This window comes from Lathamus discolor, chromosome 2, assembly GCF_037157495.1.
Source record: "Lathamus discolor isolate bLatDis1 chromosome 2, bLatDis1.hap1, whole genome shotgun sequence".
NCBI lineage: Eukaryota > Metazoa > Chordata > Aves > Psittaciformes > Psittacidae > Lathamus > Lathamus discolor.
Genome location: NC_088885.1, coordinates 153147440 through 153160308, shown reverse-complemented (window position 1 = coordinate 153160308; position 12869 = coordinate 153147440). Strand labels below are relative to the sequence as shown.

The 12869-nt window shown below is 39.1% G+C and overlaps 1 protein-coding gene across 3 annotated transcripts in view; it reads left to right on the top strand.

Annotated features, from left to right (window-relative positions):
• Positions 1-12869, top strand: part of ZFAT (zinc finger and AT-hook domain containing) — a 75962-nt gene that overhangs the window by 22980 nt on the left and 40113 nt on the right. For all 3 annotated transcript variants that reach the window (XM_065669004.1, XM_065669005.1, XM_065669006.1), the window contains exons 4-7: positions 2259-2432; positions 8233-8383; positions 9014-10482; positions 11667-11899. In XM_065669004.1, coding sequence (XP_065525076.1) covers positions 2259-2432; positions 8233-8383; positions 9014-10482; positions 11667-11899 — 2027 coding nt within the window. The remainder of the gene's footprint in view (positions 1-2258; positions 2433-8232; positions 8384-9013; positions 10483-11666; positions 11900-12869) is intronic.

Sequence of the window (12869 nt, the reverse complement as noted above, 5' to 3'; positions counted from 1 at the left end):
CAGCCTTAGGGAAACACAATTTAATAAGTAGGTTTATGTTCTCTTTGTATTCTGATTCTTTATGAGACTTATTTCTTCTATTGATGGCCTGGTCCTGCTGTGAAATTTGTTTTATTATTGATAATAAGCTAACAGAGGCTGTTTCATGGAGGAAATGTGGAAAATTGTGTTTGTTTCCTCCCACCCCTGTTCATCACACCAAAAGAAGATGCTGCACAAGCAGTGCCTTTATATGTCTTTATATTCATATCTAAATATGTCTTTATATTCAAATATTGCTTTGAAGTGTTGCAGAGAAATGTCAGGTTTGGAATTATGTGGCTTCAACATCAATAATTTACAACATTATTAAGGAGTTAAATGGTGACGTAATGAGACCCTTTATAAAGCAGCAATATTTTCCAGAATCGTAAAAATTTACAGAGAAAACATAGTTGAGAAGAGGCATCTATCAAAGAAGTTATCTAATGAAATAGAGGAAACCATTACCACTGAAAAGCAGAGAGCTCTCAAGGCAGAGCATAGTTTTCTATAACCTAGAAACTGGAAGCTGGGGTAAAAACCTCAATTTCATAGAAAGTTGGTTGGCTGAGTGTGTTTGAATTCAGTTTGTGTGTGGTTGTTGCTCATTGTAGGTATTGTAAATATGAATTTCAGATTTACAGATTAGCATCAAGTCACTGTGAGCTGTCACTGTACACATTTCTGCCTGTGACTGCCTGACCTACACACCTTGTTTCCTTCTGGCTTTGTATCTAGTGCAGAGCTTGCGGTTTATTCAGGTGGTAGTTATGTAGTCAGTCCTAACACTAGAAGGCCACATGGAATAGACTTGTTTGAATCTTAGCTGAATATTTAGAAAGCATTATTGAAATTAAAACACAGCTGATTCCATGTAGCATCTCTTTCTCCTGCTCTTGCTATTTGCATGTCATAAACAACTCTAGACATACCATAGCTTTGCTGTTTCTGGGTTTTATTTGTTTATTGTTTCTCTAACTCAGTGGAGCAGCTACAGTACAGTATGAATATACATTGAATAACTTAACCTGGAGATTGTGTCATCTGCTTTAGATTCAGGGGAGGGAAGGGAGGAAGTGGGCTGAGAAAGAAAAAAAATTCTTTGGGCTCATTTATAACTTTCTTCCATCAGTTTTTGCTTTCCATACTCATTACTTCTGGGTTGTTCGCATAATGCCTTACTTTGCCAAGTTTGGTTTCTCTTGCCTGGATTTTCTACCACTTCATCTAATACAAAGCAATTTTGTTGGTATAAACTTTCAGCCCTCTGTATTTATTCTTTATACAAATTCTTTATATATAAACATTTGCTTTAAGGAAGCATTAGCTTCAAGAAACAACTTACGATTATTCATTACTGATTATTCATTCTTATTTCAGATAAGTGTTTTAAATACAACTACTGCATTGCTTTCTAATTAGCAGGTCCAAACGTTATCCCATTTAAGAAGCTGAAGACTTTCATGCCCCATCCCTGGCAGTGTTCAAGCCCAGGTTGGACGGGGTCCCTGCCCATGACAGCAGATTGGAACTGGATGGGCTTTAGGGTCCCTTCCAACCCGAACCATTCTGTGATTCTATGATTTTGAATAGCAACAAGGATGATGTAACTCTTGATTTTGAAGGCTTGCACTTCTACATGTCAGGAGTGAGGCTGAACAAAGAATTGTTTTGAACCTTAATTATTGCAACACCGAAAAAGAAAAATATGTGTCTGGCTGTTGATTCACAGTAATAGTAGGGGAAAAAAGCATAATCAAAAGAGACTGTTGGATGACTTTCCATTAAATAAGAGAGGTAATGAATCCAGTACTAGGACAAATAATTCTGAAGTCAGCAGGACAATTACATGTAGAAAGGGGAAAAGTAATTTGTTCATTAATGGTGAAATCATAAGAAATTCTATATAGTTTGTAGAATTTTTACAAAAACCCACAGTAACAACAAAATATTTTACAAGCACAAACGTTTCTGAGAATCCAGTTTAGCAGTTCTGGGTTGTTTTGTCTTTATTTTGCCTATTTTCTCTGCTTGCATAAGTATCATGCTAGTTTTCTTAAATTGAGGTGAAAGAAGTTCCCCTTTAGGAACTCATGCAGCACCTCTAGTTTTAGTAACATGTATTTCTTTCTGCAGTGGTATTAACTTTCTCCTAATTCTTTCTTGTAGTGTTAGTGACTGTGTTACCTGCATTTCTTTTGTACATAGTTACATTCTTTCTGATGTTTGCTCTTTAGGTAATGATTCTGACGTTGACCTTGACAGGAAGGAAGATGAGCGAGAGAGAACTCCAAAGAGGCCCAGAGCTCAGAAAACAGAGAAAACTCCATCAACTAAGGAGACTGAGCAGGTTTCAGGAGCTAAAAATCCTATTATAAGTGTGGTTTTGACAGCCCATGAAGCTATTCCAGGTAATCAGAATTAAGTTGTATAATCAAATGTAGTTTTGTCTGTGCTGGCACTGTATAAAATTAGTCATTGGTCTAAGACTGAACTGCTCAGGATGATTATTATGTGAAAGATATTTAGTGTTATTTGATTACCTTGATGCAGAATCTCTGCATCTGGCAACTACAGCATTTTGGAGCTGCCATCACATTTTTTCCTAGGTCCATCATTTGTCATACCTATGTGTAGTTATCTGGATTAACATCACTTACATAGTATGTGAATAGTTTTAAAGGAGAAAATGAATAAACAGTGACTGAAGAACAGGAAAGTATTTTTCTCTTGTAATATCTTTATTACAGCTCCTGATCTGTGTGTATATTTATGCTAAATGTAAATTTGTTTATGAAAACACAGTATATATCTACAGTATACTATTTGTAATGTTAATATTTATGCATACAAATAGTTTGACAGAAAGTGTGTGTATATATTTCAAAATCAAGTAAAGTTCCTATATAATGATTGAAGGATTCTTCATCCATAAGTTCCTATAGTGCCTTTTCATTAAAGAATTTTGGAATCATTTCAAACTATTTAACACTAGACATGCATTTGCCACTTTATGTAAACTATTCATTCACCTGACTGGCAGAATCCCTTTCAAAAACTTCTGTGCATTGTTTTCAGCTTTGTAGCTTTATTGTTCTCTTCGCTATTACATTCCTGTTAACACATTATACATTTCATTAACACATTCCTGAGTATATGTGTTTTGCTTACAGCTCTCGAAACAACTGAAATGTGTTATTTATTATATGCATGGAAACATCTGTCTTTGTGTCCAGTCCTGTAAAATCATTTTGAGGATGTCAGATAAGCATTCTGTCAATTAGAAACATAGAGAAAGCTTCAAGAATTAGTTGTATTTCATTCACAGTATAGAGGAGATATTCAGACTGTTTGTCTTCCTTCTTAAGTGAAAGGTGCTTTTGGAAGTGTTACATTAACAGTTTGCTGTAATTCTGCTCTACACTGTTTAGGTTTGGGACACTACATCATGCATTCACTAGATATGACTAAATTGATCTTTTAAAAACCCCTTCAAACACAATAGTTAGTTTGTAGCTTCCCGGAACATTGATTTATTTTTTTTATTATTTATTTTTTTTCCCCTGTGTTCCTTTTCTGTAAGGTGTACTTGGAAGGCATATGAAAGGTAATAGATGTACAGCTTTAGAAATGTGAAAGCTTGCATTAACTCTCAGACTAAACACAGTCTGAATAAAAGTTGGTAGGGTTTTTTCTGTGCAGGTGTTGAAAAACCATGACAGGCTTCAGAAGTGGGCCTGTGCAAACAGCATGCACTTCTACAAGGCCAATGCAAGGTCCTGCACCTGGGTTGGGCAAATCCCAAACACAAATAAGGGCTGAGCGGAGAAGGACTTGGGGGTGTTGGTTGATGGGATGTTCAACATGCCCATGAAGGTGATCTGAGGGCTGGAGCACCTCTTCTGTGAAGACAGACTGCGAGTTTTGGTGGTGTTCAGTCTGGAGCCGAAAAGCCTCCAAGGAGACCGTGTTGCAGCCTTTCAGTAACGAAAGGGGGTCTACAAGAAAGCTGGAGAGGGAATTTTTACGTGGACATGTAGGGATACAACAAGGGGTAATGGCTTGAAACTGAAAGAGGGAAGAGTTAGATCAGATAGAAGGAAAAGAAGTCTTCACTGTGGGGGTGGTGAGACACTCACAGGTTGTCCAGAGAAGCGGCAGTCTTTAAGATATTACAAAAATCACATAAAACAGCAACTTAAATGTTTGAAGTGGAATCTCTTCTGACTCAAACTAATTGAGTTTTAATAACTAATTGGTTTTAGAAGCTTTGTCTGTATTACAGAATTTAAACATAGGAAATAAAATACATTTAAAAACCACAGAAGACTGAATGTTTGGCAGAGTTTACCTGCTGGTTATTAAACATAGACTATGAACAAAAGTGTCTGCCATTCAAAATAAAGTATTTTTAGATGCGCATATAATTGTAGTTATTCACTTTCATTCCTAATTGCGATGCTTATGAAAAACTGTGCTACAGTTAACTTGACACCAGCCGTGCATGCTCATGAATACAGTGTTCCCTCCGTTCAAGGTCTCTAGGTCCCTCCAAATACAGAATCACAGAATGGTTTGGGTTGGAAGGGACATTAATGCTCATCCAGTTCCACCCCCATGCTGTGGGCAGGGACACCTTCCACTAGAGCAGGTTGCTCCAAGCCCCTTTGTGTCCAGCCTGGCCTTGAACACTGCCAGGGATGGGGCAGCCACAGCTTCTCTGGGCACCCTGTGCCAGTGCCTCAGCACCCTCCCAGTAAAGAAGTTTTATTCCTTGTGTCTAATCTAATCTAATCTGAACCCAGGACAGTACCCTCTTTCAGTGTAAAGCAATTATCCCTTGTCTTGTCGCCACATGCATTGTAAAAAGTCCCTCTCCAGCTTTCCTGTAGCACCCCTTTAGGTATTGGAAAGCTGCTTGAAGGTCTCCCTGGAGCCTTCTCCAGGCTGAACAACCCCAGCGCTCTCAGCCTTTCTTCTTGGGAGAGGTGCTCCAGCCCTCTGATCATTTTTGTGGTCTCCTCTGGACTTGCTTGAGCAGGCACACATTCCTCTTGTGTGAGGCACAATACTCCAAGTAGGGTCTTACAAGAGCAGAGCAGAGGGTCAGGATCACCTCCTTCTACCTGCTGGTCACGCTCCTTTTGATGCAGCCCAGGATACAGTTGGTTTCTGGGCTGTGAGCACACACTGAAGTTGGCTCATGTTCAGTTTCTCATTGACCAACACACCAAAGTCCTTCCCCTCACGGCTGTTCTCAGTTCCCTCTCTGCTGAGCCTGTAACTATGCCTGGGGTTGCCTTCATCCAGGTGTAAGACCTTGTACTTGGCCTTGTTGAAGTTTATGAGGCTGGCATTGGCCCATCTCTCCAGCCTGTCCAGGTCGCTCTGGATGGCATCCCTTCCCTCCAGCATGTTGACTGCACCACACAGCTTGGTGTCAGTATCAAACTTGCTGAGGGTGCATCAATCCAGCTGTCCATGTCATTGGCAAAGTTCTTAAGCAGTGCCAGTCCTAAGTACTGACCCCTGAGGAATGCAGCTTGTGACTGATCTCCGCTTAGACATTAGGATATGCGAAGTACATATATCTACAAAAATAGCACAAAATATTTTAATTACTTAAATTCTTCATTCTACTTATTTTTTAATTTCTAAAGGAGTTGAAATTTTTTCTTCTACAAATTCCTACTACAACGTTGTGCAGATTTTTCTCTCCCTGATCTCCACTGAGGAGCCGGTATTTATGAAAGGCCAGCTGTATCCTCCTGCTACTATACCCTGTGCTGTAACTTACGAACACTTGGTTCCTTTTCCCATCGAGGTTTTTGGGAAGCAGGGAAGAAGTGAAAGAATGTAATTTTGTTTGTTACTTTGGGAGTGACTTGGTTTAACGGATGAAAGTTGTTTCTGTTAAACTGATCAGTCTTCCGTGTTTAAGCTGACTTCTTGTAGCTCACAGTATGGTGGTTGTGGGTTTATAACACGTGTGAATGGACTTAACATCGCACTCATGCCAAGGGAGTTTTCCTGCTTGTCTCTTACTTCCCAGTTTCTCTTTCTTGCACTGGCACTTGTGGTAAACTGCTTCAGAAAGCTGGTAATACATGCGTATTTTCACTGCCAGTTTTTCGAACTGGAATGTCTCATGTTGGGACCACTCGAGTTTCAAAGGAAGAGGGAAAGTGGTGATAAAATGAGTCTCTTGGGGGAAAGGAGGAGGGTTGAGACTACCCATTTTAAAGTAGCTGGGTCCGTAAGGACAGAGTGCTGTCACAGGGCAGGTCCTGCTGCCCCTGGCCACACATTCCTGTCCTTTGGATCATTGTACAATTTGCAGGAGGAGAGATGTGGTGTAGATCTTAGTCAGAGATCCTTTTTCTGATCCTCTTCATCCTTGTAAACTCCCATGCTGGCATCACAAGCATGTAGGTTAGTGGAGGGCTAGAGAAAAGAAGCTAATCTTGTACTGATTTAAAGCAAATATGGAATTAAGCAAGGTGAGGAAAATGAAAGCTTACCCTTCGGAGCAGGTAGCTCTGTTCCCATGGAGTTACAGATTGATTTGGCTCAGCCGATCTAATGTCGCACTCTGTTGAAAAGAACAGTAATCTTCATTCCATCTGAGTTTCTGTTTCTTTGTCCAAGTTAAAATGTTTAACCTCATGGTGAGCTAACCTATAAAAAATATTAAAAGCTGCTTTTCCCTTTTTTAAAGCTTTATTTTTCAGCTGATTTAGGTGATTAATATTCTATCCTGGTAGATAAAATTCTGTTAAACAGTTCAGTCTTTTCAGGAAATGGTCAAACATGCTGAAAGGCAGAAGGATGCAGAGGAGGTTTAGTGCAGAGCATTTAATGAGGATCTTTGTCTAACATTTAGGAAATGAGAAGCCTGGAAGAGGTAGCCATGCTTATAGAGCAGTTCAGGATCTATTTTCTTTTAACAAAATCATTCTAAATATAGAAGAATTTGCTTCCATTTAAAAAATATTGATATATGGGAATACTGGTCTGGTGTCTAATTTTTTTTTAATAATCTTTATGTTGAACCCACTGGTAGAACTACATCTCCTGTACTGTAATGACAAGCTCCTGTCTCACTGTGCTACTATAGTGCAGTTTGATAGATGGAGTCCTGTTGGACAGCCTGGCATTTATGAGAGGGAGTGACAGGAACAATAGAAGTTACAGTGTTCTGGTAACATAGGCTGAAAACTTAGAAGATCGGAAAGCAGCATTTATTTTTTTCCAAGACTTTTCTATAGTACTTGTTAGTAGTGTGAAATAATTGTAATGTGTGTATGGATAAGTACATAAATACACAAATATATGTAATTTCAGCTGTTGAAGGTAATAGCATTCCCATTGAACACGTGGGTAAATGAGGAGTTTAAAAGGAGGTGATCAATCAGTAATGGGTGCTTGGTTGGATATACGTCAGTGGGGTTTTTTTCAGTGTAAATTAATATTGATATGGATTTTCAGTACCTTCAATGCTCACTACAGATGACCAACATTATTTTTTTTCCTGCTACTATTCAGAAAATAAAGAACATGCAAATAAACAATCTTCACTCAATCACATCTCAAAATACACTTATTTGTGCCTTAACTAGCTGTAAAGCTCTTAGGGACAGAATCTGATCTTACTGCTTTCAGCAGAGCCCCTTTACTTCTGCTTTTAATGGAGATTGAGAAGTGCACATGCAGCATATTCTTTTATTCTGAAGGATGACAGTATGCCCCAAAGTATAAGCAGTAAAAGATCTGTGTAAGGAAAAGTTGTGCAGACTTTTAAACAGACTAAACAGCGTCTTTTCCTCAGCCTTATTTGTGGAACTGATTAAACAGCTTGTCTGAGGTTTTAAAGGACATAATATGGGGCAGAAACAAAGATACTAAAATTTCATTTGGAAAAGTTACAGGTTTTAGAATGTGGAATTACTTAGATGTAGGATCAAATAATAGCAGGCATCAAGCACCATCCAGAACTAGCAGTTGTGGTTATTATTTAAGCAGATCTGTGGCGTAAATACTGATGGGTTCTGGAGGTGTATCTGTCATTTTACGCACATGAATTTAACGACAGAAACTAAAATAGTTGCAGTAATGATTACAGAGTTTAATCTTTTGCTTACGTTTGTATAGTATAGATAACACATTTTAATAGGTTATTTTTAATGACCTTTTTTTTGTTCTTGCTTTTAGGAGCCACAAAAATTGTTCCTGTTGAGGCTGCTCCCCAAGAAAGTGAACCTGCAACTCCAGAGGCAACAGTTCAAGACCCATCACAACGAAGAGGTTATCAAGAATATGCCATTCAGCAAACTCCATATGAACAGGCAATGAAATCAAGCAGGTATTTACATTTGCGTTCATGCAAAATGTGAATGAGATGCTTCCCTATCCGTTTTCGTGAAACTGAAATAATTTCTGAGCCTTTTAAATAAAGGAACAGCTGAAAAATAATCATAGAATCATAGAATGGTTGGGGTTGGAAAGGACCTTAAGATCATCCAGTTCCAGCCCTCCTGGCATGGGCAGGGACGACTCACTCTAGACCATGTCACCCAAGGCTCTGTCCAGCCTGGCCTTGAACACTGCCAGGGATGGAGCATTTACCACTTCTTTGGGCAACACATTCTAATGCCTTATCACCCTCACAGTAAAGAACTTTCTCCTTATATCTAACCTGAACTTCCCCTGTTTAAGTTTAAACCCATCGTCTTATAGCTATCCCTGATGAAGAGTCCTTCACCAGCATCCCTATAGGCCCCCTTCAGATACTGGAAGGCTGCTCTGAGGTCTCCACGCAGCTTCTCTTCTCCAGGCTGAACAGCCCTGACTTTCGTTGTAGATTTTAAAAGGCCTATGGAGAATACCTTTAAAAACAAAAATTTCTGTTCATTATGAATATTTGGGATAATATTGACATATTACAAAGTTTCGGTGCTGTAAACATAACTGGTTTGTTGGTGGTTTTTTTTAGGTTGGGTCCAACTCAACTGAAGATTTTCACATGCGAATACTGTAACAAAGTGTTCAAATTTAAACATTCCCTCCAAGCACATTTGAGGATCCATACAAATGAAAAACCTTACAAATGTTCATACTGCAGTTACGCCAGCGCAATCAAAGCCAACCTTAATGTTCACATGCGGAAGCATACAGGGGAGAAGTTTAGCTGCGATTACTGCTCATTCACTTGTCTCAGCAAAGGCCACCTCAAAGTCCACATTGAAAGAGTGCATAAGAAAATCAAGCAGCATTGTCGCTTCTGCAAAAAGAAATACTCAGATGTGAAAAACTTGATCAAGCACATCAAGGAAACACATGACCTTCAAGATAAAAAGGTGAAAGATGTTTTTGATGAGCTTTGCTTGATGACACGAGAGGGCAAAAGGCAGCTTCTTTATGACTGCCATATTTGTGAGCGTAAATTCAAGAATGAACTCGATCGAGACCGTCACATGCTTGTTCATGGTGATGAAAGACCCTTTGCTTGTGAGCTCTGTGGTCATGGAGCCACTAAATACCAAGCCCTTGAGCTTCATGTTCGAAAGCACCCATTTGTATACGTGTGTTCCGTGTGCCTGAAGAAGTTTGTTAGTTCTGTAAGACTCCGTGCTCACATCAAAGATGTGCATGCAGATTTGCAGGAGTCTTCTGTTTTTAACAGTTCTATCAATCAGAGCTTCTGCCTACTTGAGCCGGGAGGTGATATCCAGCCAGAAGCCCTTGGTGAACAGCTAGCACAAAGTGCAGATGAGTTGACTGTCATGAGTACCGATGCTGGTATCACACCACAACCAGCTGATTGTAAAGGTGAATCAAGAGCTGCAGATCTAAATCATAATGGTCAATCTAATGGTGACACAAAAATTGATACAACCATTTCCTTAGCATTCGAAAATCCTTTGGCGAAGAATGTAACAGAGACACTGTGTCAGACAACAGATGTAGCAGTCACAGACGTTCAATCCTGTGTAGCGTCAGACTGCTTTCAGCTGAAAAATGGTACTTCTGGTCCTGATGAGTTAAAAGGTTCTCCTGCAAACGAAGAGGAAGTTAATCTCTGCAGCTCAGTAAATGAGCAGGTTGAAGAAGTTCAGCTTTTGCTCTCTGAAGACAAAAGTTTAATTCCAAGTCAGGATAACGCAGTGACTGAGAGCCTTTCAGACTCTGAGGAGAGAAATCAGCCTGTTCCTTCCAGTGAATCAGAAGCAAGCAATGTGCCAATTCAAAACGCAGCAGAAACCACAAGCCCTCTGCCAGCACCAGCAGTGAATGCAGCTGTTGGTCCACAGGCAGCCTCTTCTAATGCAGCTACACCAGACAGTGGGAGTGGAGCTGTTGCCTTTATGCAGATCTTGGATAGTTTGCAGAAGAGACAAATGAACACAGAGCTGTGTGAGAGGATAAGGAAGGTTTATGGAGACTTAGAATGTGAATATTGTGGTAAGGACCAGTAGACTTACGTTTGTTTGGGGGTTTAAAATGTTATGTAGTGAGCCATCTTTTTCTTGCTTCTCTGGTTACTAGTGATTGATGTATTTGTGTATCTTTGCAGCAGTATTAGTTTTGTAGTTCAGTATGGATTCTGCAGTCCAATGAGATTTACTTTTTGCTGTGTAAATAGCATGAAATGACTCATCTCCTCAAAAACCCTAGTGGAATAGAGTAAAGAAGTGCTTTGCCATGCTCAGTTTTGTGTTGATGTGAAATTTGATAGAATTAGATCACTTCTGTCCACATGCCTCTTCCCACCTTGTAACTTTCACTGGGGCCAAGCGCAGCAGATTAGGCATGAGATAAACATTAGTCAGTCCATGTTTTAATGCTTAAATTTCATTATCAGCTTAATAGAAAATTCAGACTCTTTCTCATCTAGTATGTGAGGATGTCTAGTGTGAGGTGTCCCTGCCCTTGGCAGGGGGGTTGGAACTGGATGATCTTAAGGTCCTTTCCAACCCTAACTATTCTATGATTCTATGTGTAGTAATAATCATTCTGTAGAGTAGATACATGTGTACTGGTATATTTTTGTGACTCGTTTTGAACCATGTCTTTTTAACTGACTATTTTCATTACATAGTATCAGATCAAGACTGTTCTGATCATACTTGGTTTCTTGAATTTATGAAACAGGGAGGAATACACCATTCCCATGTGCTCTAACTGAAAACTTTTGTCTTTACAGGAAAAGAAACAGTTTGGGATTTACCTTGTAGTCTTTAGTCTTGAGAAGGCAGAGGGATCAAAGTTTGAAAGAAGTTTTTAAAACACCATGACATTGTACATTAGATGAATTGCTGCGCACTTGTTGGTGCCATTACATCAGAAAGGCTCTTAGAGGAAGGGTAACACAAAAGGATCTAACAAAAAGATCTAAAGGACTTTCTCATTAGGAAAAAGATCATTGATCTGTATTAAAGTTGCCCTTGTTAGGCTGTTGCAGGTCAAAAGTGGTTTTTGTAAACAGGTTTTCAGTAGCAGAGTGATTTTAGGACAACTTTTCAGTAAACCAAACGAGACGGGATTCAAGCAGTGTGTTTTACCCTGGAAGAAAACTGGTTCTGTATTAGAATTTTCCATTGCAGTTGTGTAGAATTTACTTTCTTCATGTCTAATTTTATTTTCAGGCAAGTTGTTCTGGTACCAGGTACATTATGACATGCACGTTCGTACGCATACTCGAGAACATTTGTATTACTGCTCCCAGTGCAATTACTCTTCCATCACCAAAAACTGCCTTAAGCGTCACGTCATTCAGAAACACAGTAATATTTTGCTGAAGTGTCCCACAGAACATTGTGACTACTCTACTCCTGATAAATACAAGCTCCAGGCACATCTTAAAGTTCACACGGAACTGGTGAGTAACAAACAGAATGGTACCTTTGCTCAAGTGTCATCATCACAGTGTTTGGAATTGTGTGGCAATATTTGAAGATACAGGTTCTTACCCAAGCATTCTTCGCTTTCTTCTATGCAGGGAATATGTGACTTACAGCAACTAGATATTTGGTCCATTTTGTAGTGGCTTCCTGTAGGATACATCTATATCCATTTTCTCCCTTTGATTTTCCTGGTATTCTCAGTTTCCTTGAGTTTTGAGAGAGTAAAATGAGATCAGTATTGTTACTTCACTTAATTCCATGGACCTGAATTCATTCCCTCAGAAAATGGTAGAATAAAAACATGTTACTTTCTTAATTACTATAGGAGGAAGAAATTTAAGTTGAAAAGAGGTTTGGTTTTTTTTTCCTAATAGCTCCAAATACTTGCAGACAGTCTCTTTGAACAGCTATCATTTTCTGCTGCTGTTACAAAGATGAAGAGATCACATTTTAAAGGCTCCTATCTTATTCATGAAGCCTTCCATCTCTGAATGCCATTGTGTTAAAAAGAGGTCAGGTCTCCTTCAATGTGCCCTGTTACATGTTTTATGTGAAAGTATGCAAGGGGCTGCATGCCTGTCTGTAAGCCTCTTTGTGCAATACACTTCTTTGTGGTCTTGCTCTGATCCAACATTATCTCATGAATAATCTTTTGAGGAAAAATCTTTTCTACATCAACCCTGCTTGCATTTTTTCACAGTATACTTTAAAAAATCTATTGTGGTATTCAGAATAATATTTTAAAACTAAAGAATAAGAAAGTGAAATTACTTACATGCTTTTCTTGAAAGAGTAAGAAGAAACCAGTTATTTTCTTTACATCAGCAATGCCTTGCTTGTTCCTGTTGTTGTTTTATTGTTTTGCATGAATGGCCCAAATAGGTTAAGATACTGTCAGAAAGACAAGATCCTTTCTGCTTGCAAGGTATAGTTGATGTGGGATGT